Raw genomic sequence first — 25,123 nt, forward strand, 5'->3', positions numbered from 1 at the left:
GATGACCTTCTCTTCTTTGGTCGAGCGTAGGCCGGCACGACCTTGAAACCGTTCCGGATGCGGTCATCGTGGTCTTTCAAACTTTGCTTGGTCTGCCGTGCTTCCTTTGTATCATTTGACTTCCCATACACGCCCAAGAAGCTTAGGATGTTCACGCAAATATTCTTCGTAACGTGCATCACGTCGATTGCAGAGCGGACTTCTAGGACTTTCCAATATTCTAGCTCCCAGAATATAGATTTCTTCTTCCACATGGCTGCGTGCCCGTCGGCTCCTCCCTTCGAACCGATTGTCCGCCAGGACCCTTTTCAAAGATGACTTTCAAATCCTTGACCATATCAAATACCTCAGCACCAGTGTGTTCCGCAGTGCTTCGGCCGGTGATCTGCCTTGCCGTTGTAATGCTTGCCTTTCTTTCTTCTGGATGACCTTTACGAAGAAATCGACGATGCCCAAGGTACACGTTCTTCTTACAATTTGGCAAATGTACACTTTCGGTCTCATGTAAGCGGTGCGTGCATGCATTGTATCCCTTATTTGACGGTCCGAAAGGTTACTAAGAGCAGGCCAATCGTTGATGGTTACGAAAAGCAACGCTCGTAGGTCAAATTCCTCTTCTTTGTGCTCATCCCACACACGGACACCAGGTCTGCCCCACAGCTGTAAAAGTTCATCAACTAATGGCCTTAGGTACACATCGATGTCGTTGCCGGGTTGCTTCGGACCTTGGATGAGCACGGCATCATAATGAACTTCCGCTTCATGCACAACCAAGGAGGAAGGTTGTAGATGCATAGAGTCACGGGCCAGGTACTATGGCTGGAGCTCTGCTCGCCAAAAGGATTCATGCCATCCGTACTTAGACCAAATCTTATGATCCTTGCGTCAGCTGCAAAATCTTTGAACTCTCTCGTCGATCTTTCTCCATTGCGTTCCATCTGCGGTGTGTCTCAACTACCCGTACGACTTACGGTACTCTAACTGCCATCGCAATAACTTGGCATGCTCTTTGTTCCCGAACAGACGTTTCAACCGTGGTATTATAGGAGCATACCACATCACCTTGGCGGGAACCCTCTTCCCGGGTTTCCGGCCCTCAACATCGTCACCAGGGGTCATCGCCTCTGATCTTATAACGCAATGCGGTGCATACCGGGCATTCATTCAAATTCTCGTATTCACCGCGGTAGAGGATGCGATCGTTGATGCATGCATGTATCTTCGAACCTCTAAACCTAGAGGGCAGACAACCTTCTTTGCTTCGTACGTACTGGCGGGCAACTCGTTATTCTTTGGAAACATATTCTTCAACATTTTCAGCAAGTTTTCAAATGCCGAGTCAGCTACACCTGCCTGTGCCTTCCATTTCAGCAAATCCAGTGTGCAGCCCAGCTTTTTCAGACCATCATCGCATCCGGGGTACAGCGCCTTCCTGTGATCCTCTAACATGCGATCCAAGTTCTCCCTCTCTTTTTCAGTTTCGCAGCGTCTCCGTGCATCAGCAATGGTCCGACCAAGATCATCAACGGGATCATCACGTGCCTCTTCTTCACCTTCCCCTTCACCTTCCCCTTCACCTTCAGCATCCTCCATGAAAGTATCACCGAAATGAGCAAGATAGCTTTCATCGATGAAATCATCCCCTTCTTCATCTTCTTCCATTATAACCCCTCTTTCTCCATGCTTGGTCCAACAATTATAGCTTGGCATGAAACCGTGCCGAAGCAGGTGCATGTGAACATCTCTTGAGGAAGAGTAACCCTTCGATTCTTACGATTAACACATGGACAGATAACAAAACCCCCGCTTGTTCGCATTAGCCACTACGAGGAAATCTTTCAAACCCGTACTGAACTCGCCGGAGAGTCGGTTACCGTACATCCATTGTCGATTCATCTGCATTATTATAATATAAAATATATAATTAACCATCATGCATTTGTTAAACTAACTAGCTACAAACAATATAAATTAAACAATGAACTACACACACATGCATATTTTATCAACGACGACACATCAAAGGTTCAAGTTGCTAACCGCGATCGAGGAGGAAAAAATAAATGAGAAAGCTCAAGTGTGGCTCCAACACTTCATATCATGTTTGTTTCATGCTCTTGGGGCATTTCATCAAACACCTTATGTGCATAAGAGGAACCAAAAGCAAACCTAACACCCACTTGTGAAGTTTGTGAAGAGAATGGCTCCAAATGGCTAAGTGTTGGCTGCTGGATGGGTATATATAGGGGAGGGGCTTTAGTCCCGGTTGGCCTGGCCAACCGCGACTAAAGGCCTTCGGGCACCTTTAGTCGCGGTTGGCCTGGCCAACCGCGACTAAAGCCCCCCACGTGCACCGGCTGGCCACCGAGCGCCCTGGGCCCAGGCCTTTGGTCGCGGTTCGCCTCCCGAACCGCGACTAAAGGTCCCATTAGTCGCGGTTCCTACAGCTTCGCGACTTATGGGGCTCACCGAAAGCCTGTTTTTCTACCAGTGATGTTCATCTCTGTGAGTCAATCCAAGATTACCAATCTCCGGGTTGCCCTTGCGAATACGAAGAAACTCGACAAAACTACCTCAGAGTTCCTCACTCAGATGCAACACATTGCTGACGAACTCGCCGTCGTCGGGAAACCTGTCCCTGAAGATGAACATGTTTCCTTCATCCTTGCCAGCTTGGGCGCAGATTACAACTCCTTGGTCGCTGCCCTTGGCGTGGCCACCGTGCCCATATCTCTCAGTGATCTATACGTCCACATCCATGCCTATGATGAACGTCAACTCATGCTACAGGGACTGCCAGCTTGAGAGTTTGAGACATCAGCAAATCTCGCCAACAGACAGCAGCGCTCTCGCACGTTCAGCAGTGGATGTCGTGGCACTCATGGTGACCATCGTGATGATCGACGTCCTGACCGCCGTGATGAGCGTCTAGAAGATCGGCCCTACGGCCAAGGCAGAGGAGGAGGACACGCACCACTAGGAGGAGGGCATGGTCGTGGACGTGGCTGATGTCGCACCACACCTTGGGTGGATGTCACGTGTCAGATATGCAACAAAGAGGGTCACCCCCCACAGATTATTGGCGGCGTTTTGATGAAGACTGTGAATCCTATGAAGACAAGGAGGTCAACGCGGCCTCCTATGGTGTGGATACCAACTGGTATGGAGACACCGGTGTTACCCACCACATTACAAGTGAACTCAACAACTTGACCGTTTGCGACAACTACAGATGTTATGACAAGGTTAACACCGCCAACGGGCAAGGTATGGATATTAGTCATGTTGGTCATCAATAATTCGTCACCCTGTTCAGAATTTTCATCTTCGCAATATCCTCCATGTACCTCATGCTTCCAAAAATCTTTTCTCCGTTCATCGCTTTACATATGATAACAACTTTACATATGATAACATAGTTTTCACAGAGTTCAATCCTTTCTATTTTTTGATTAAGGATCAGGTCACACGGAAAATAATTCATAAAGGGAGATGTGTTTGCGGGATTTATCCTCTTATATCATCCTTGCTGTCATCTTCCCAGTTTCAGAAGCATGCTTTTGTCACCGCCAAGCCATCACACACAAAGTGGCATAGTCGTCTTGGTCATCCTTCATCTACTATAGTTAGCCAAATTATTAGCAAGAATAAATTACCTTGTATTAGGGATTCCACCATAGAGCTAGTTTGTGATTCATGTCAGTGAGCTAAGAGTCATCAGCTTCCATATCCAGTTTCCACAGGTGTATCTACAACCCCCTACAATTAGTTTTCTCTGATGTATGGGGTCCTGCCACTACTTCTGTTGGTAGACACGACTACTATGTAAGCTTTATTATTGATGATTATAGTAAATTTACATGGATCTACCTTCTCAAAAATAAGTCTGACGTGTTCAATGTCTTTATCAATTTCTAAAAGGTAGTTGAGCGCAAATTTGACAAGAAAATCCTTATCATTTAGTCAGATTGGGGAGGTGAATATGTCAAACTTAACAACTTTTTCCAAACACAAGGTATTGCTCATCATGTCTCCTGCCCCCATGCACATCAACAAAATGGCTCCGCTGAGCGAAAGCATCGTCATATAGTTGAAGTAGGTTTATCCCTTCTTGGTAATGCACATATGCCTCTCAAATTCTGGGACGGGGAGTTTCTGACAACCACTTACCTCATTAATATGCTCCTCAGTCGCACCATCAACAATGAAACCTCTGTGCATCGTCTCCTACACACCAACTCCTCTTTCCATGTCTTTGGATGAGCATGTTGGCCTAACCTTCGCCCATAAAATAAACGCAAGTTAGCATTCCGCTCTACACAGTGTGTTTTCCTTGGATATAGTTCGCTTCACAAGGGGGTCAAATGCCTTGAGGTGTCTTCTAGACGTGTTTATATTTCTCGTGACGTCGTGTTTGATGAGACTGTGTTTCCCTTCCAATCACTTCACCCAAATGTCAGGGCCGTACTTCGCCAAGAGATCCTTCTACTTCCACCGTCCCTCCGTAATCCTGAACAAGGGGATGAATTTATTGATGATACATACATGACTAATGTTCCTACTAAGCCTGCCTCTAGTCCTTCTTGTGTTGCTCTGCCAGCATGATGGTGCAATTTGGTGAGAATTCTGCTGAAAACAGTGGACAGAATGCTGAAAACATATTTGAAGAAGAAGACATCACCACGAGACATGGAGCAGATTCACTGACGCCATCTTCCTCGGGATCGAGCGCAAGATTCGCCTCGGATCAGCCTCCCCTGTCCCATGCACGGTCTGCCAGCCTTGTCGGGATGGACCAAGCCACGCGTGAGCCCCGCGCCTTCTGCCACCGCCGGGACCACGGGTGTATCTTCTACGCCGGCTCACTCTGCAGCTCGTACATCTGCCTCTCAATCGGCCGCACCGCAGACCACCAGATCCTCTGCGCCGAGTTCCTCACATGCAGATTCTGAAGAAGATTCTGCCGCTGCCAGCGTCAGGGCCCCTGGATCCTCTACGGCTCGCCTGCATGCAAACTCTCATGTGGAGCATGTGGTGCCTTTGCCTCGTCCGAGTACACACGTGTCAAGAGGAATTGTTCGCTGGATTTTGTTCGCATCTGTCGAAGAACCTGCCACTCTCGATGATGCACTTGCTAGTACAAATTGGAAAGAAGCTATGGATGCGGAATATGGTGCTCTTATGGTGAATAAAACTTGGAAGCTCGTTCCACCACGACATGGGACTAATATTATTGACTGCCGTTGGATTTACAAGGTCAAGAGAAAGTCGGATGGCTCCATTGATAGATACAAGGCTAGGTTGGTAGCCAAAGGGTTCAAGCAACGTGTTATTGTATTGATTACGAGGATACCTTCAGTCCAGTTGTTAAAATTGCTACTATTCGACTTGTTTTATCTGTTGTTATTTCAAGGGGATGGAGTTTGCGACAGTTAGATGTCAACAACGCGTTTCTGCATGGTGTTCTGGAAGAGGAGGTCTGCATGAAACAACCACCAGGCTATGAAGATAAACACAAGCCAGATTATGTCTGTAAACTTGACAAAGCGTTATATGGACTGAAACAAGCACCTCGAGCATGGTATTCTCGACTGAGTTCGCAGCTGATATCTCTCGGGTTTGTTGCTTCAAAATCTGACACGTCCTTGTTCATCTATCGCAAGTCATCTGTTACTATCTTCATACTTATTTATGTTGGTGATATCATCGTTGCCAGTTCTTCTCAAGCTGCAACAGATGCACTACTGAAGGATTTATGAAAGGAGTTTGCATTGAAATATCTAGGTGACTTGCACTACTTTCTCAGTATGGAGGTTCATAAGACTGATGATCGGTTGGTACTAAGTAAAACAAAGTATGTGCAAGATGTTCTTGCACGTGTTGGTATGGTAGATTGTAAAGGATCACATACACCCCTCTCATCCTCAGAAAAAATCACAGCTCATGAAGGAGAGCTACTGGGTCGTGATGACAGTACAAAGTATAGAAGGATGGTAGGTGCCTTGCAGTATCTTACCCTCACCCAACGGCGGCTCCAGGAATTGGGTGAAGGGTATTCATTTCCCTCCCCAAAAAAAGCTCAAAGCTCAATGTGAACAAAATAAAAGCTATATAGCATATATATATGACATATGGCCATAGATTCACTAGTACCAGCAATATTTCAGTCAAATAACAGCACTAGATAAGTTCATAAAACCATAAATCCATAGTAATTATCAATAAATACAACTAAACATTTGCATTGAGGCATACAAGCAGTACCTTTTCTTGATAGAATAATTGATCCTATTACCATGTAACTCTGCGATCGCCTTGTTGGAAGATTTTGATGACATCTTCATCCTTCACTTGACTGAAGAAATCTCTCTCAACAAATGTAACCAAAGCATTGTTCAAATATTCATCACTCATTTTGTTCCTTAGCTTATTCTTCACATAGTTCATTGAGGAGAATACCCTTTCAACACTAGCAGTAGCTACCGGCAAAATCAGTACCAACTTAAGAAGCTTGTAAACAAGAAAGTATTGTTGATGTTTGTTTGTCTCCACAAGCATAGCTGAAAGTTCAATTATACTCTTCAAGTTTGTAAACCTTCCATCTCTGCGCACATGACAAATATACATGTCTAATTGCCAGGGAAGTCTTGCTAGTTCATCACTTGAGAAATCAGTAGCATAAAACTTTGAAGCAAGATTAACCAACTTCTTTTTATCATAGGCAGCAAATGCACGAAGTGGACAGAATGCTGCCATGCAAGTAAGTAGCTCAGTGTTTACCTCATCAAATCTGCCATTCAGCTCAGAAATCTATCTATCAATGACACTCACATACATATTGACAAGGTATTAACTTATCAATGCCTATGGATTGTAGGCTAGGGTTTAGTTAGAAGTAGAGGGCAAGTAGATCTCGAAGGTTTCAGCCGGAAAGTACTCGACGATTATGAAAACTAGGGTTTGTAAACAATGATTCGATGCTTTCCTCGTCCCTCGACTCCCCCTTTATATAGGAGGCGGAGCCGAGGGATTCATGTTATACAAGTTACAGAGTCCGGGACGGTTTCTAACTCATCCCGCAAGATTACAAATAACGCTTCCTATTACAACTCTAGCTTTCCTTAATAATATCTTGGGCTTCCGAATCTTCTTATTCTTCGGGTAGTGGGCCTTTAGTAAACCCCGGGTACTATCTTCGGCAGGTCCATTTGGGATGCCTATGTCACATATCAACATGGAAGCGATGGTAATTATCTGCACCGTTATGGATACCAACTCTTCTAGGTCGCCCAACTGGATAGTAACGAGCATTCATATCAACAACTTTGACCCTATGCTTTGTACAGAAAGATGTTACCGTCACAAGAAAATCATCCCATCCAGGATCAGACCTCAATGCCTGCAAGTAAAACTTTGTGCAATCAACTAGCTCAATAGCATGAACTATATCTTGCTCTTTCATTTGCAAAGCTCTGCTCAAATCATCTGTGTATCCAAAGATTTCCTGCATCAAGTGTGCCATGAAAACAAACTCAAATGACACAAAGGATGTCTCCACAGTTAGAGCCGCTTGAGCCTCTGCGCCATGGTATTCGTCTCCAATCTTCCTAAGGACTCGTTTTATTGCAGCATAATTTGATAGGACACGGTTCACGCTTCGAAGTGAGAGCCCCAGCGTGTGTCACATGGCCTTCCCAAACCCATTTCCTGATTACGGAGTCCCTGTTTCCACTTCTTCCAAATCCAATGCAGCTATCAGTTCTTCGGCTTGAGCAATCCGAAGCATCCTCATCTTCTTGCAAGACATGCCAAGAACATTTAACAAGTTTGCAAGTTGTTGAAAGAACCAAGTACAATCACCACTCTCCTTAGCAACAGCAACCAGAGTTAGTTGTAGTTGATGGGCAAAACAATGAACATAGTAGGCTGAAGGAGACTCATCCATGATCAGTTTTTTCAGGCCATTAGCATTACCTTTCATGTTGCTAGCTCCATCGTATCCTTGCCCACGCACCATTGCAAAGGTCAGATTGTACTTCATTAGCATTTGCTGAATTGCAGACTTAAGTGTCAAAGAGGTAGTATCTTCAACATGAACAACACCAAGAAATCTGACAACTGCCCTTCCTTTCTTATCAACAAAACGCAAACAAACAGCCAGCTGTTCATTCTGATACACATCACTAGACTCATCTGCAAGTATGGCAAACTGACCACCATCAAGCTCTTCAATGACTCGTTTTGTAGTCTCTTGTGCACAATATTTTATCCGCTCTTGTTGTACATCATGGTGAATCATCTTGCAGTTATGTGGAGCATTGTTCAGAACCACCTTGTCAACCTCTTCGAAATTTCCTGCTAGCCAATTTAAAAGCTCAAGGAAATTCCCTTTATTGACTGAGTCCTCACTTTCATCATGTCCTCTAAATGCCAAGCCTTGACGCAATAGAAATCTCAAACACTTGAGTGTCCATGTCAAACGCTTAAGATACAAAGCCTTGTATTGGGAGGTGTTCGCAGCAAGAGACTCCCGGATTGATGCGAACGGTGTAGTGAACATATCGTATTTCTCTTGAGCTTCACAATGAGCACTACTAACCTGACCTTCATGTTTCAGCAATCTCTTTTTCATGTTCCAGTTCCTAAACCCATTCTTTACAAATGAATCTCCACCCGGACTTTTTGTTCTATCCTTGAACAAGTAGCAAACAAAGCAGAAAGCCGCTTCTTTTTCTACACTATACTCAATCCATGGAAATTCTTTAAACCAAGAATGGCAAAAGCGACGATCCATCCACTTTTATTTGTAACCTTGAACTTATGGTTCTTTGGTTGACATGGCCCCAGTTCAATGTATCTCCTCCTCACTCTATCTTGATCATTCACATCATACCTTGAGATGGGAATTCGCTTCCCAGGATCATGTTCAAGTGCCCCCAAATCAGCTTGTGTTGGTTCATCATCATCTTCATCAATTTCTTCATTATCTACCATAATTGGGACTGGGTTTGCGCCGCTGCTCTCCGGTTCAAGTCCTGCATCCGGTGCTTGAAATAGAACCAATTGCAAACTACTCTCGGGCTGACTAGGTGTTGATCTTTCATCAATCTTTTTTGCTTTTGAAGCTTTTCCCCACATTGTAAATATGGTACTATCAGCAGCACTTTTCTTTTTCATCTACATTACAAATGAAACAAATGAAATTTGAGGAAATTACTCAAATTAGGAACTTGCATCTAGCAGCAATATCCTAAAACTAGCAACTAAATGTGCATCTAGCAGCAATATTCTAAAACAAGGCCTAAAGGCTAAATCTAAACCGAAATCTGAAGAAATAGAGAGAAAATGAAGTCTAAATATTACCTTCCCCTTGCCGTGGCTCTTGCTGGACATCGTGTCGCCGAATCGCCGGTGGCCATCCTCCGCGCCGCGGTTGCTGGTTCGCCGGCCGCCGCCCGCTGTTGGTAGCCGCGCCGTGCCACGCCGCCGGCCCGCCGCCGCCTCCGCTTGGCTCGACCGGAATCGAGCTAGGGTTGCCGCCGCCCGCCCGTCTCTTCTCTCGTGACTGCGTGAGTGTGTGTGTGTGTGTGCTCTGTTCGTGCCTTCGTGCGAACGAATCGTGACTGAGAACACAGCGTGAGGTTGGGTTGGGCTGAGGTTGGGTTGGGCTAACGGGCCACATATCCCTCAATCCCTGTACTTAATTTTTTTTCTGCCCAAATCATGGGTATTCAATTGCATACACCTGCATACACCTGCCGCCGCCCATGCCCTCACCGGACCTGATCTCTCTTATGATGTCAATAAAGTGTGTCAGTATTTGCATGCTCCCACTACTCTGCATTGGACTGCTGCCAAGCGCATCTTGAGGTATGTTAAGCACACAGTTGGACTTGGAATCACATTCATGAAGTCCATATCTACTTTGGTTAGTGCTTTCTCAGATGCAGACTGGGCAGGTTGTGTAGATGATCGTCGGTCCACCGGAGGTTTTGCAGTGTACTTTGGACCAAATTTAATCTCCTGGAGTGCAAAGAAGCAGGCTACAGTTTCTAGGTCCAGTAATGATGCAGAGTACAAATCAGTGGCTAATGCTACAGCTGAGATTATTTGGATACAATCTTTTCTTCAGGAACTTGGAGTGAAAATATCTCAAACACCATGTTTGTGGTGTGATAATATGGGAGCGACGTATTTATCAGCAAATCCAGTGTTTCATGCAAGAGCAAAGCATATTGAGATAGATTTTCACTTTGTGAGAGAACGAGTAATGAAGAAGCAATTAGAGATTCGATTTATTCCTTCCAAGGATCAAATGGCAGATAGTTTTACAAAGCCCCTTCCTGCTGGAAGCTTTGAAGAGTAAGTTGTGATTAGGGGAGGGTGTTAGACATATGGTTTAGCCGTATTGTAGATGGACTTTGTATATGTTTCTCTCACGTATTCCCTGTAAGCCCTTGGACAAAACCTTCTATATATATCAAACAAGAAAGACGCTCGGGATATCCGAGTAGACCTAAACGTGATTTTCACAGTGAGCAGCAGGAATTTTGTCTCCTTGAAGATAAGGCAAGTCCTGTCCCCTATGGAATGTGTCGGTGACATGCTGATTAACAAGAGCTGCTGAAGATTATGGACGCTTTATCTAAAAGAAGATGATTGTGATGAACAAACATGTAATTTGAAGCCTAACTGTTGCAAATGTCAAGATTATGACCTAAGCATGCTAAACCGCTTTTGTTCTGGTTGCTATATCATTCTGCTTGTGCTCTGAGGTAGGTGAGCTTGGAGTAGAGATGTTCAAGGAAGTATGCAGCACATGTTAAACTAGGTTTATGATTAACATTTATGATCCATATCACATTAGTAGATAACTGTACAACTTTGCTGCTGATAGTAATTTGTTGCCACAAGCGAGAATGCAAGATGTGAAGATGCTTTGTTTGTATTTATGCAATTATTAACCAGGTTATGCACCTGATAGAATTATGATAATGGTGATTTTATTTCTGTTTCTACATAATTTATTGATTATGGCACAAAGGTTGGTTTTTAACCGTGCTTGTTAACTACAAAAACGTTGACCAACGGGGAAGATTCCCTCCCTTGGCTATACGTTGTTAGATAGATGATGAGACCTCTCCAGCAGCGGATTTATATGCGCTAGATAACATCCCGTTTAATTCGGTCCCCTTGGGACTCGAACCCGGGTGGGCTGGCTGCGCACTCGCAAGTCTTGGCACTGAGCTAGTGCTTGTTAACTACTACTTCTGTTTTAAAATAAGTGTCGTAGATTTGTCTAGATATGGATGTATCTAGAAGCATTTTAGTTGTAGATACATCTGTATCTAGATAAAGTTGCGACACTTAATTTGGAACGGATGGATTATGAGTGAATCCATCTCTTTTTCATTAGTCTAGTATTTCAAAATGGCATGTTACAAAAACTGTCTCTAGGACTCCCAGAAGATAATTTCACCATTGTCACCAAGAAAACCAAGATCCTTGAGCCTCCTTTCCTGGTAGTACTCAAGGTCATCTAATTCTTGCTCCCTCTCCTTAAAAATATCATTGATTTGTTGTAGTACTTTCTTTTCACCAATCCTCACCTCAATGGCGATTAGATGTCTTGATTGCAAATCTTCTCTTTCGAGTAGTTCTTCATCCTGAATATGCATGCATGTTTTATTAGACTAATTAGGAAATAACCAACAAATAAGATGAAGCGAATAACATTCTTTTAGTAGGCTGACTAGACTCACCTCTTCTATTGTGGTGTGATAGGCAGCAAGGGCAGATTTGCAGGCCTTTTGGATGACTTGGCATATTGATTCCTCGTTATCACGACTCACAGGAAGTTCAAGGTGCTCCCAAACTTTATTTCTGAAGAGAGCTTCCAGGAGAAATGCATCTGTTCCCCCAAGACAAAGTAATCGCAGGTATGGAATCATTTGAGGAGGAAGAGATTCGCCAAGAACAATATCGAAGTATGCAGTCTCCCCCATTCCGTTTAACTCTGCAATGTCAAGCTTGTCTCCATAGAATGGATCAGATTCAGAGATCTCCAGCGTCAGAGTATACGAGTCCCTTGACGAGTTCCATTCAGTGAACCCATAGTCAAGTGCCAATTCAGCATTACTCTTGTCCAGGTCATACTGAACGTATACCTGTCAAGGTATATTTCTTTGTATAAGTAGCACATATCTTAGCTTACTCAGTTGAGATCATTAAAATGTTGGTTATGAAACATACATTTTGAGGGCATTTAGATAACTAAATATGGGAAGTTCATGCGCACCTGTTCCCCAGATTTAACTTCCAGTGGCGTCCGCAAAGAGAACACGACATCCCTGCCCAGGAAACCCTTTCCTTTGATCTCCCAACAGGGCTCTTTTGAGGTAATATCGCCACTGTGATTTATCTGATTTGATAAAGCACCAACATGATTAGAACTGGATGCATTCCAAATTTCAGGTGTATTACGCATTGAAAGATTAAAGACACATGAAAGCAGTCTCTATCGGGAAATATTAAGTAGAAACTGTTAGCATGGCAACTTAATCTCCAAAATTACACGAATGACTATTGGAATAATGGGAGTTGGCCTGGAGGTTTTTTGGATTAGCAACATCAGCATTCGCAAAAAAAAAAAAAAGTATTAGCAACATCAGACCATGTTGGTGTGTTTTGTGATGGAAGATCGTCTTACCAGATCAGCAAACGGTATGAGAGCAAGCTTGTCTCCACGGAGCTCTGGAAAAACTCTTGATCTCAGTACTCCAAATGCCCAAAGGAAGTCATCACATGTTATGGTACCAGGGAAAAGATCCTTATTCGGGGCTATGATCTGAGCTTCAACATTATCGAACTCGCTCTGCACATACTCTTTCACGCCCATTGTTGTGCTCAATAGTTGTGTTCCTGCAAACAGGGGACATAATAATTCAGAGAGGTTCGAATATCTACAGATAATTCATGGAATAATTTTGCATTGCACGCTCACCTTGTATCTCCAAGAGCTCTTCTTCTGACCTGCACTGGAGGCACGAAGCCGACCACTCGAAAGCATCAGAACACGCAATATACACGAGGCCGTGCAGAAGCAGCAGCAAAAGAGCATTTCATCGAATACATGGAGAGAGATAGTCAGAGAGGTCAGCGCCACCTCACCAGAAGATGGTGGAGTCGGTGTGGCGCGGGAGGATGGCGAGGTAGGGCGCCCAGAGCGAGTCCCCTCCGCGCGCGGCCTCCCGGAGGATGAGCAGGGACACGGAGACCCAGGGACGGAGGTCGCCCGCGCCGCCGCAGACGCGGCCGATGTCGGAGGCGGCGACGGCGTCGGCGTCCATCCAGAGCTTCTTGGGCACCTCGGCGACGACCTCGCCGCGGGGCAGGCCCCGCGCCGCCACGAGGCCCAGGCCCTCGGGCACGGCCGCCGGGGCCGCCGCGCCCGTGTCCGCGCCGTGGGTGGAGAGCCAGCGGCGGAAGTTCTGCAGCGCGGCGTCGGAGGGCGCGGAAAGTGCCGACCCCGCGGCTGATGCCCCTGTGGCTGCGACGGCCGCGCGCGGGAGCAGGTGGAGGAGGGGGCTCGGTTTCTTGTGGAGGCGGAGGAGGGGAGGGGGGCCGTGACCGGAGAGGATGTGAGGCGGGAGGAGTAGGTGGAGAGCTGCCATGGCGCGGTGGCGCGCGGGGAGGAGACGGCCGCCGCGACGTGGGACGACGAGGAGAAGATTGTTTGGATTGGGAGACGACGACCGTTGGTTTTTTTGCTGTATAATTGGCGGGAGTGGATATGATCAGTGCCCTGAACTTGGTCCGGTCGAACCGGATACACTCGGCAAAACCTATCTCCCTCCCCGCGCCGCCGCCGCCACCCTCTCTGCCCGCCAACAGCATCCAGCCATGGCGACCGAGCTGGCGTACGCCCCGCCGATGAAGGCCGGCAAGGAGGGGTTCCAGGGGACGCAGGAGGCGCAGCACAGGATCCGCATCACCCTCTCCTCCAAGAGCGTCAAGAACCTCGAGAAGGGTAGCCATCTTCGCCCGCTCCCCGTCATGTTCTCGCTTCGGTGCTTCTCCGTGTGACTCTGATATCATGTTCGTTCTGTGTCGCGACAGTTTGCTCCGATCTTGTCAAGGGAGCCAAGGACAAGAGCCTCAGGGTCAAGGGCCCCGTCAGGATGCCCACCAAGGTGCTCAACATCACCACCAGGAAGTCCCCCTGCGGAGAAGGTGATGACGCCTCTACTTCCCTCGTGGCTCGCGCTGTTTCATTTCCATTTAGTCTGCTAGCGTGTACAAATTGCTGGTTGCATAGTTGTTCGATTAGTCATCCTGATGATAAACCTGATATCCTGAATTGACGACAAGAGGGGATTTCAAATGCCAGTCCATTTGAAATTCTAGTTCAGCAACGGTGAGATACACGAATATGGAAAAAAGATTGATGCAATCTTGCAAACAATTGGTCAGACTTAATAAGTGGGAGAGTCAGATATGGGGCATAACCTAATGCATGCTTGACAAAGAGACTGCACCTGCTGCTCCAGCAAATTCTGTTCAACCTCACAAACGTGTAATGGTGATCTGTAAATTTGCAGTCATACATAGCTTTTAATTAGTTGAATCTGTTGCAAAACGATAGTAGACGTACAATTCCTTGAACTTACCAGACTTGGCACAACAGCCAAAGATCAAAATACCACATAACAAAGCAGATGGGAAAATGAGAGACGGACCTCAGCCATCTAATTCTCCCAAGTCTTATCTTTGAACAGCCAATGCTCTAGATTACTGCCTTTCGAGTGCTGCATGCTTATGACTCATCCTGCGTGTCTTCAACAGACAAATAGTCAGCTGATCAGTTGATCTGGAAGTGGAGTCCTAGCGGTGTTTAATCCGCACGCTCCTGCTACCTCGCCTCCTTCATTGCAACGCCGAGGCCTGCAACACAACCCTCGCTGCGTCCTGTGTGACCAGGAGCCGGAGACAATGCATCATCTGCTCATCACCTTCCCCTTCTGGAGGCAAGTTTGGCACGAGATACTGTCCTGGCTACGACTGAAGCACAGGCCACCTGAGGACGACTCATCGCTCAATGACTGGTGGTTAACTGCCAATCAGGCCACGCCGAAGGTCATGTGCAAAGGTCTTGCCTCTGCAACCCTGCTGACTGCCAACATTGTAATGCCTGCATCTTCAAAAACGAGCAACCGTCTGTTACCAGGCTCCTAGAAAGGATTAGGCTAGAGGCGGCACTCTGGGCGAAAACCGGAGCTGCTGGTCTAAGAGTAATAATCCCAACAACCTGGGACGTCCACTAAATCTCTGTAACGAATGATGTAATCACCTCCTAGGAGGTTTGTACCCTTCTTCTTTTCGATGAAAAGAAACACAAAGTCTTTGCGTTTTCTCGAAAAAAAAGGCGAAAGCTACGCACTATAGTACTGTACAGTGAGCTTTTTGTTAGTATCTTATTTCCAGATAACATCTGTGCATGTACACATCATGCTAGAAACCTGATTGTGTCTGCTGATTCCAACAATATCCGTTGCCCTTTTCGTCTTCTAGTACTCATCTTCATTATTTGTCCCTTCCAATTCATGTCTTCCTTTGATTCAAGTAACCTTGCTCGCCGCCGGTCCGTGGAATCCTCCGCCTCCGCCGGCCGCTCCGGTGGCGGGAGGCTGGGGATTCCACGGATCTAGGCTTGTACATAGCGTAGGGGTAGGTATGGTACCGGCCGGCGGCGTCTCGGAGGCGGGGAGGCTGTCGGTTTGGAGTTTGGTGTCGGCTCGTTCCCCTTCCGGCGATGGCGCTCCACGGAGCCTCTTCGTCAAGTGGCCGACTTCCTCGAGCCCGCAGGTCTATGGATCTGGCGTGCTTGCTGTGCCCCGTCCGGGATCGACTAGGCGGCGGTCCCGGTGTGTGAAGAAGAAGATGAAGGTGATTTCTGGATACTCTGCGTCGTCGGCGACGTCTTCAGCGGTAGGATCTTCGGATCCGGCATTCGGCGACTTCCCGCTGGCCAAGGGGCTGGTTCCTATCCAAGGCGTGTTGAGGAGCAGCGGCAGCGGCGCGTCACCGTCGGCTTCTGTGCGTCGGCGCCGTCGGGACCTAGAAGAAGGGCTTCGTTGTATTTTTTCGTTCTTTCTGGGTCTTTCTGTAAGAACAGAGTATTAATATCACTTTCCTTCTCCTCAAAAAAAAAAAAAGTAATGGAAAGTACTTGCATGCCCAAGCCTGTATAACTCTGCATCCTTCAGAAACAACACAAAATCAAAATTAACCTTACTGCTTCATAGCACCAACACACACATTGATAGACTACAGCCCAATATTTACTATACATGAACTCTAGAATACTACGCCTTTCATCCTTAAATTGGAGTCTGTCTTGGAATGCGCTCAATGAAACTTATTGAATGTTGACCACCAATATACTCGGACTCACTGTCATGAGCCGCATGAAAGAAGAATTAGCTGATCTGTCATTAGCCATATCTCTCAGCATTAACTGCCAAGATTCTACATCGAGACCATGTCAAAGTATAATATGACACTGTCAAAGTATAATATGACACTTGTCTTGGAAAGATGACATTTAGTTACCAGGCTTAAGAAAATTGCAACTGATCCGAGTTGCACATTTTTTGAACTGCAGTTGCACTTTTCTGAGGTGACTGAGACTTAAGAAAATTTCGGTCGACTGAGACATAGGCACACCCTTTTTTCAATTTATGTTAGATAATGGAAATATTATGTTAATGTGCTTGGAACCGAAGATATGCCAGCAATAATTGAGGAAACTCACAAGATTGAAACTTCAGAACTTAGCAAAAGTGGGAATCTAGTTGGATACGAAACTGAAGATCAGAAAGATGACCTAAAAATTTCAGAAATGCAGGCTTCACAGGAAGATGTGACAGAAGATCAGCCTTGTAAGCTTTGTGTTGCCTGCCACATCCTTGGTGGTGCAGTTGTGTTGATATATGTATGTGGTGACAACAAGGATTGAAAACGGAACGGAAACAGCCGGAAACATGGTCTCGCCTCTTTCCTTTTTTGCTTCTTGATCTCTCCAACAATGCGATGTGATGATGGCATGTCAACAACCACTCCCATAAGCACTCTCCTTTGGAACACGTGCTAAGGTTGTCCTGACACCGTCGCGATTCCTCCAACCGTCTACTTATTTTACCTGCTCCTTGCTGAAATCCCCGCGAGTGTACTGCAGTAAAAAATGTCCTGACAGTCTTTGAGCAAACCATCAATGGTCCTTTAAACATTGTTGGTACCTATATTTATTACTCTCTCCGTTTCATAATGAATGTCTTAGATTTATCTAAATATGTTTAGATACATTTAAATACGAGTACTAGATTATAGTAAATCTAGAACATCTTTTATGGGAGGTAATAAGTATATTTTACAAGCGTAGCAATTAGCGAGAGGGCAGAGAGAGCACATAGCACTAGTTTGCATCGTGGCATTGACAGTCCGGGTGGTGGGCGTGGCGTTTGTACGGCACATCTCACCTACGATACTGCTACATTTCTCCAGCGTGACATACATTCCTCATCGACCAAAGAATAGGTTGTCGTTTGTTTGGCTGCCAGTGGCCTGGCATACATTCCTTAACTCCAATTGATCCTGATCCGGCGACCCCATAAGATTCATTCATTCATTTGCCACTAAACTTGGTGGCAATCAATCACCAAACTTTTCCGCGGACCAATATGATGTAACACACTAACAAGTAACAATGCAGGTATATACGGCAGCAGTGTCTAGTGCAATAATCAGGCACGCACCTGTAGTTTTTCATGGAAGCAATCCTTTTTCCCGCTTTTCTGGGACGAAATTCGGTAGTTTCGTTCTCTTGCTTGCATGAAATTTTTGCACCACATGAGTTTTAGAACAGCCTAAAAATTGGTTCTAGAGGAATCTTTGATTTGACAGTTTTTTTTATGGACAAGCCCTAGCGAGCGCAACGTGCCCGCTGGTTTGCACACGTCGGCAAACGCAGAAGACGAGACATCTCCCTTAACTCCTCACTCCACTCCCATGACCGTCAACCCCGCTGTCTCACCCCACATGGCAGACGCTCCTCCTCCACCTCCGTCGCATCACGACCTTTTCCTCCGCCAGATGTCGACCCAGGAAGCTTGGGCGGCGCGGCAACTGGACAAGCTCGCGACCACCGAGACCAACCTCTCTGCGACCCTAAAGTGTGAGAGTTTGTTCAAGACCGCACGACACGAGGGTGGCGGCCACGTCGGCGGCATCGGGGAAGGGAGGTGGGCTTCTATACAATAGTTAGCTCTTGCATGTGCTCCTATGCACTTTGTGAGAGTGAAAGGTGGGTCATATATTAGTAAAGTGCTTCATTCTTATAGCCAACTATTGTACATGTTAGCTATATATTAACTACAAATGACATAGCATCTTGTTATAGCCGGCTATACTATTGGGTGTTAGACAGTGCTTACTAAATATGCGATTATGAGTCTAAGTGCAATACTTATGTGTGCTAGGTATGTGTGTGGCCAAACATCCGAAAGTTCCCTCTACAGCCAAGTTCATCGACTAATGCGAGCAACAAAAGCATGGGCCGAAGCTGCATCAGAATATTTTTAGCAACCAAAGGAAATGCAAAAAACTTGTCCAAGTTTCGGGTTTCACTCATGCAGCATCTGCCGAGCCAAATCTAAAAACACGCAAAAATCCACACGAGCGAGCTACCAATCATCAATGAACCAATCACGCCGGAAGTGAATTAGTGGAGCGTGGCGAGGTAGGCGTCGGCGAGCATGGCGCCGAGGCGGACCTCCGCTTGGGTGGTGAGATGGGTGTTGTCGTTGGCGACGGTGAGCCCCTTGGCGTCGACGTACCTCAGGTTGGGCGCCCTCACCGCCGTCTGCGCCTTGCGCACCAGATCCACGAACCTCCCCTGCCCCGTCGCGAGCCCAACCTAAGCAATCCACAAGAAAGATCATGCATGTTGGTACAGAGCTCAGGAATCTAGCTAGGAATTGATGGTGAGAACCAATGGAGCATATGCATTGAGCAGCAGAGATCAATGGAGGTGGAGGAGCATCGATCGACGGGAACCTGGATGAAGAGTAGGTTGGGCATGGCGAGGTCCTGCCGGACGTCGCGGACCATGGCCTCCATGCGCCCGGCGTACGCCAGCGCGTCCTCGCGCCGGATGGTGTCCGTCTCGCCCTGGAACCACAGGATGGCGGCGAGCTTAGGCTTCCCGTGGGCGACGGCGGCCCTGGCGCGGGCGACCATGCGGTCGTAGAGGTCCGTGCCGCGGGACCAGCTGGCGATGGGCGTGCCGCCCTGCGCGCACGGCACCAGCCCCACGACGGTGCCTCTCGGTACCCTGTGGGAGCGGAGGACGGCGTGCGCGAAGGACATGCCGGGGCCGACGCCGAGCACGTTGCCGACGTCGATGCCGGCGTGGAGCGGCTCGCGGGCCTCCTCCCACTGGAGGCCAGGGGAGAGGCGGAGCGTGCGCGGGGACGAGGCGCACTCGGGCGGCACGCGCCCGTCCCAGCGGCCGCCCACCGTGGCGCCGCCCCGGCCGCCCATGTTGGACTGCCCCGCCAGGATGAACACCAGCGTCGGGGTCCTCTCGCCGCCGGCAAGCGCAGTCGGCGCCGCGACGGCGAGGAGGAGGGCGAGGAGCAGCAGCATTGTTGCCGGCGCAAGGAAGGACAGTGGGGCAGTGGCGGCGCCGGCTCGATGGACTACCCCTGCTTACAGTGACCGTGCACTAGGCAGCTAGGAGTGGCAAACCACGCTGCTGCCTCGATCGCATCGGATATGACGATAAAATACGGCGTGTTTTCTGTACGGCGAAAAGGGTCGATGCGATGCGCCTACAGTGGTCTACAGACTACAGCAGCAGCAGCAAGAGCCAATTGCAGTCCATGGCGTGGTGTGCTATGCATGCTATCATTTTTGCTTATATCTTTTTCCTCCAAATCTGGCCCTATGGTGAAACTAATCCTCCAAATCTTTTTCCTCCATGCCGACCTCGCTGCAATGGCAGCCATGTTGACGCCGACCTGAATTACTTTGGCTGCAATCTCGCTGGCACAGAGACGTTAGAGCATCTCTAGCGGCGCAGCACATTCCGCTCATGTAGGTGATGGGCTGCGTCTGTTTGGGTCGAACCGTTGCAAGCAAATCGATCGAACACGTAGAGCAATTTTTTAGGTCATCAAGCTTGTTAATGGTGATAAACGTCCCATCAACCCTGCCAATGGTGATTATCGGTTTCCGCGCGAGGCCGATCAAGAGGTAGCGGTCGCGGCGATGACTAGAGCGGTGGAGGCAGCGGTGGAGAGAGCCTATTGGGACGGTGCAATGGCCGAGGGGTAGGCACGTCGCCCCTACAGGATGTTGTCGGCACTAGGGGATCCCCGCTTCCCCGCGGAGAGGACCATGCGCCGTCATGAGGCCTTCGCCGCCCGCCTCGACGGTCACTGGGTGTGCAAGGCTCACGCTCGCGGATGAGCTCCCACAGCGCCGGGCCATCATGGCACACCGGTAGCCAGTAGGTTGGGTGACTACGAGTAATCCTGACCATAGTAGGTCCCGCGACAATGAGTAGATAGAGTCGTAGTTTAGATAACTCGACTCTAATCATCTCTGTAAAAATGGTCCTTTTGAGCAACCAATAAAAATGGCTCTTTATTATCTGCTGTCTAATGGGTTCGGAAACCTCTCAAGGAGACACACAAACTAAGGGCATCTCCAGCGGCGCGACGCAACTGTTTTCGTCCACCGTGACCGAAAATGCGTTTAACACCAACTCCAGTGGGGCGACGCAAAGTGTCCAAGCTGTGCGCGGGTACCCTCTTTGTTCACCCAGGGGCATATTGGCAAAAAGATACCCTCTTTGTTCTCTTGTCTGAGAGAGACTGACATGTGTGTCTGTCACGCGCGCGCGCCTGCGTTTCACCCGAAACAAACGTGAGCTGTCTGTACAGAAAGTGACGGCTAGCGCCGAAAGGTATGCGTGATTATGGGATCCCCGGATCGGGATTAATTGGAGACTTTGGAGTTAAGTGAACGCTGCAGCCAAACAAACGGCTACATATTCTCGGCCGATGAGGAATGTACATCATGCCAAAGAAATGAAGCAATATTGTACCTAGCTGAGATGTGCCGTACAAAGGCCGCTCCCACCAACCCGACTGTCAATGCCGCGATCCAAACTGTGTTCTCCATCCTCTGATTAATTTCATTTTTCTCACCTGGAATCATGTAATATTTCAAGATTTAAGATGTTTGCGGGGTAGAATTAAAAATGAGATGTGCATTGCATCGTAAAACTAGGAAAAATTTCGCGCTTAATTGCATACAAACTTGGAAACTAGTTTTTTCTCGACATCGCCAGGATTAGGGTTTCGAGAGTGCGATAAACTTGAACATGATCTCTTTTAAATTAAGCTTTTGAAAGAGAGGAAACAATTAAATTCAACACATATCATTGAGTGAATGCATTTGAGATAGGTTTCAATTGAATTTCAAACTTAAACATTACATAAAATAAAAGACAAGTAATAATCCAACAATTAATATTATATTTAGATAATTCAAACAATAAAAATAGATATAAATTATAATAAGCTCATTAGAGACACCTTGAGCTTTATTGATTATCACACATGATACAATGTCATTACAATATCCAAATATAAATATTATATAATCATTTCAGAAATTGATAAAGGAAAAAGAAAAAGGAAAATTACAATGAAATAATGAACTAAACTAAACTACACCTAAGCTACTGCCTTGATCTTCTTGATCATTCAGTAGAAAGCGAACTTCTTAATCATCTTGAACCCTGCATAAACCAAAATAAAGAAAACATACATGGTTTGCCAAGTGGCAATGCCACTTGGAATGTAAAAAGAAGTAAAATAGGAAGGATAAGACCAGAACAGGCGAGCTGATCCAACAGCCACAAGTTCCAACATGGAACACACAAGTAGCTCACAAGGCAGTGTGCATGTTGCACAACACACAACCCTACTGGTTAGTCACCAGTCACCACACTACAGCAACCTTGCTATCGACCAAGGGAGCCATTGCCAAGTGATATAAAACCACACAGTGCAGCAAACCCTAGAAACCACTGACACACAAGCCACTAGTAGCCAAGAACAGCAAGAACAACAAGAATAGTAGTTGTTCTAGTTCTTCTTCCAAAAAGAACAAGCCACTATTGAAGCAAACAATGGTGGAGTAGCACCAGCACAAGCCAGCAAGGAGGAGCAGTGCAAGCACCAGCAACCACACTGAAGCTAACCACTACATCAACATAAATCTAGGAGCTGGAGTGAGGTATACCATTGAAGCATGAACAAATCGGATGGTTTTGTTCACCATTTGCACAACCATGCTACACACAAGCACACAAAGGGTGGATTAACCCTGTTTGATCATCATTTGGTCATAGACCAAGTGAGCCTGGTAAAAATGGCAAAGACCAGGGATATGATCAACCTAAGTCACCATGGTTATGCCAACCAATTAAACAGTAGCATCTTCCAAATGGAACTAGGAACGAAACCAACCCAAATGAATTACCAAAGCTACCTAGACTACACTAGCCCTTTTAAAACCATCAGATAAAAGCAGATTATGAATATCTGCAAGTATTTTCAACATCAAAAGCTACTGGCAATCAAATATGATCACCCAGTATGCATACATCCATTCACAGCAAGCCAACAGAAGTGGGAGCTACCAAACCGGCAGATTATCACTGCTAAGGCCACCTCAACCGCAAAACCATCCCAACCATCAAGTCATACACACTTACCATCACCAAAATGGGTTCAAAATGGAGCTAGGGTCCCCAACAGTAGTTGTCATCCCTCTAGCTCAAGCAGCTTTATAACACAAGAGTCATCACTGCAAAACAGTTCATCTCATTTATCCACTGGAACATGATAAACTGCATAGGTAAATAAATTAATTAACTGACAAGTAACAGGGACACTTGCTAAGCATCAAATGAAGCACGCAAGCACATACACATGCTTTACCAAGCATAAACATCCACCAGCACATGGTGAGAGGCTATATAATAGCACAATTATCCATCAGTTATCACAGAGAGATACCACAGTAAGCAATTATCAAGCAAATGGTGATCACACGATCACCAGAGCTTGCAAGAACAAGCTAGAGCATATAAGTTAACCATTATATCACAGAGATTATATAAACAATTTTATAATTGTATCCAGAAGCATATCATCAAGGAATTGATACATATGAGCAGCAGTCAAGCCAAGCAGAGCCCTACCATGAGCTAGAGCTCAATAATCATCACACAGCTGGCACTTGCTAAATGCAAGAACTTCTAGCAGCAGTAAGCCAAGGAAGCAACAATAGAGAAAGGAACAGATGAATTAAGCAACATTAGCTGCTAGAGCAGGCCAAGCAAGCACCAATCAACCAGTAGCATAGCAACAGCAACCAGAAGCAGCCTGGCATGGCCAGAATCCCAAAGAGGGAAGCCTGGCCAGTAACTCCGGAGGTAGGAGATGAAGAGGAGAAGAGAGAGGAGGTAGGCGGCATGTACCTGGAGGCAGTAGCGCTGCAGACGCGCCACAACGGCACGGCGGCACAAGCCTGGCCACGGCGGCGCCAAGCCGCGACCAAGCCGTAGCCACGTCGAGCACAGCAGCCACCAGCACGACTCCGGCGATTCGTTGAGCACCACCATGGCGCCCAGGAACGCCAGCTTGACGTGAATGCCGCGAGCACCGCAACCCTAGTTGAAGTACGGGGTCGATGGCGAACAGAGAAGACCAATCCTTCCAGATCGACGCGGACAGGAAGGAGCAGCGTCACCATACGCGTCGATTGCGACCAACCACGTTGGCTGGAACCGCCGGAGGTGGCCGGCGACGGCGGAGGCGACTTGGTGTCGCGAGAGAGGGAAAGGGAATTAGGGTTAAGGTTCGTCCGCGAGAGAGAGTGAGAGAGAGAATGAGCCGGTTGGGCCGAGCCCAACGGGCTGGTCCAACCAAACTAACTAGTCGGTCTGCCAAGTGGGCCCGAGGGGCAAAATGGTCATTTGACCATAGAAATATTTCCAAATTTGAAAATAAATCCAAAAACCCTAGAAAAAATCTAAAAAATAAATAAAATATGTAGACCACATAAAATTTTGTTATCTATTCAAAACAAATACTTTCATCATGAATTGACCCAAAACAAAAAATGAGTATGATGAATTATTGCCAATAAAATTCGATAAAGAAATTCTAAGCTTTTTAATAATTAAAAGAAGAATAATAAGCCCTAAATTATTTTAAAAATTGGAATCAAAGAAAATAAATATTTTCTTTCAATAAACTCCTTAATAAAAATAACAAATATTATTTTAATAACTCTTAAGGAGTATATATAAATCATGTTTATTCGCCACCTCTAACATTAAATAACTAAACATCGGGGAGGGGAACAACCCTAAGAATCTAAAACATGCATATTTGAATCTTTAACAATTGCCCTTATCGGACAATGATGCTATATTTCAAAACCAGAGGACCAGGGTCAGTCCAAACAATCCAACTGCACTACCTTGCAGTCATCACGCAATTTCATCGCTTGTTCATGTCACTTTGAGTATTTTTACCAAATTACTTGCAAAGTACTATACTTATCACTCTTGCATGAAAAGCTAAAATAGTATTTTCATAACTATGAATATGACTACGTGGTGGGCATTGGAACCATGGTATGAGTATGATGGAGGGTTCCATTGCAATGGGTCTATATCTATCTAGGATTAACAACAAATGCCGTCCAGTGATTCTTGTGCCATAAGACCCGTGTTAACCATAAGATCTGGAGTAGGATGGAGTAGTCAGTTGTATTTCTTCCTCTCGTACATCAACGGATGCGCTTACCGTAGCAGTTGTATCTTGCGAGAACAACCGGATGGGTGAGGAACCTTTAAGTCCCCACGGTAATGCGGTCTATGATGGGTTGCAGAAGGCCGCAAAGGTATCGAGGTCGGATGATACCCAATGGGATATGGGATATGCTGACCGGCGGGGATATTAGTCGAGGTTGGATG

General features: G+C 46.5%; 4 protein-coding genes and 1 pseudogene across 4 annotated transcripts; 1 reads left to right on the forward strand and 4 right to left on the reverse strand.

The window, feature by feature from the left end:
* Window positions 1–6,244: 6,244 nt before the first annotated feature.
* LOC139831705 (uncharacterized) lies at window positions 6,245–7,208 on the reverse strand. The gene is made up of 2 exons (XM_071821027.1): window positions 7,191–7,208; window positions 6,245–6,810 (listed from the first exon to the last, which is right to left on the reverse strand). Exons 1-2 carry the CDS (start codon window positions 7,206–7,208, stop codon window positions 6,292–6,294), a joined length of 537 nt encoding a protein of 178 aa, XP_071677128.1. The 3' UTR covers window positions 6,245–6,291.
* A 14-nt stretch (window positions 7,209–7,222) lies between these two features.
* LOC127303951 (uncharacterized) lies at window positions 7,223–9,393 on the reverse strand (annotated as a pseudogene).
* A 1,978-nt stretch (window positions 9,394–11,371) lies between these two features.
* LOC127301336 (fructose-bisphosphate aldolase-lysine N-methyltransferase, chloroplastic) lies at window positions 11,372–13,764 on the reverse strand. Its single transcript, XM_051331556.2, has 6 exons — window positions 13,171–13,764; window positions 13,004–13,032; window positions 12,710–12,921; window positions 12,299–12,421; window positions 11,763–12,167; window positions 11,372–11,666 (listed from the first exon to the last, which is right to left on the reverse strand). The coding sequence occupies exons 1-6, from the start codon at window positions 13,671–13,673 to the stop codon at window positions 11,454–11,456; spliced, it is 1,485 nt and encodes a 494-aa protein (XP_051187516.1). The 5' UTR covers window positions 13,674–13,764; the 3' UTR covers window positions 11,372–11,453.
* Window positions 13,765–13,791: 27 nt separating this feature from the next.
* LOC127301338 (small ribosomal subunit protein uS10-like) lies at window positions 13,792–15,398 on the forward strand. The gene is made up of 3 exons (XM_051331559.2): window positions 13,792–14,029; window positions 14,119–14,232; window positions 14,845–15,398. The coding sequence occupies exons 1-3, from the start codon at window positions 13,903–13,905 to the stop codon at window positions 14,850–14,852; spliced, it is 249 nt and encodes an 82-aa protein (XP_051187519.1). The 5' UTR covers window positions 13,792–13,902; the 3' UTR covers window positions 14,853–15,398.
* A 3,211-nt stretch (window positions 15,399–18,609) lies between these two features.
* Window positions 18,610–19,839, reverse strand: LOC127301340 (probable carbohydrate esterase At4g34215). The gene is made up of 2 exons (XM_051331561.2): window positions 19,114–19,839; window positions 18,610–18,973 (listed from the first exon to the last, which is right to left on the reverse strand). The coding sequence occupies exons 1-2, from the start codon at window positions 19,702–19,704 to the stop codon at window positions 18,779–18,781; spliced, it is 786 nt and encodes a 261-aa protein (XP_051187521.1). The 5' UTR covers window positions 19,705–19,839; the 3' UTR covers window positions 18,610–18,778.
* Between the last annotated feature and the right edge of the window lie 5,284 nt (window positions 19,840–25,123).

The sequence above is a fragment of the Lolium perenne genome, chromosome 5 (assembly GCF_019359855.2).
Source record: "Lolium perenne isolate Kyuss_39 chromosome 5, Kyuss_2.0, whole genome shotgun sequence".
Taxonomy (NCBI): domain Eukaryota; kingdom Viridiplantae; phylum Streptophyta; class Magnoliopsida; order Poales; family Poaceae; genus Lolium; species Lolium perenne.

Coding starts and splice junctions, on each gene's coding strand:
- LOC127301336 (XM_051331556.2), bottom strand. CDS start 13,673: ATGGCAGCTCTCCACCTACTCCTCCCGCCTCACATCCTCTCCGGTCAC. Junction 12,922..13,003: donor AGAGCTCTTGGAGATACAAG/GTGAGCGTGCAA, acceptor CCCTGTTTGCAG/GAACACAACTATTGAGCACA. Junction 12,422..12,709: donor TCATACCGTTTGCTGATCTG/GTAAGACGATCT, acceptor TTATCAAATCAG/ATAAATCACAGTGGCGATAT.
- LOC127301338 (XM_051331559.2), top strand. CDS start 13,903: ATGGCGACCGAGCTGGCGTACGCCCCGCCGATGAAGGCCGGCAAGGAG. Junction 14,030..14,118: donor CGTCAAGAACCTCGAGAAGG/GTAGCCATCTTC, acceptor GTGTCGCGACAG/TTTGCTCCGATCTTGTCAAG.
- LOC127301340 (XM_051331561.2), bottom strand. CDS start 19,704: ATGCTGCTGCTCCTCGCCCTCCTCCTCGCCGTCGCGGCGCCGACTGCG. Junction 18,974..19,113: donor CCAACCTACTCTTCATCCAG/GTTCCCGTCGAT, acceptor TGGATTGCTTAG/GTTGGGCTCGCGACGGGGCA.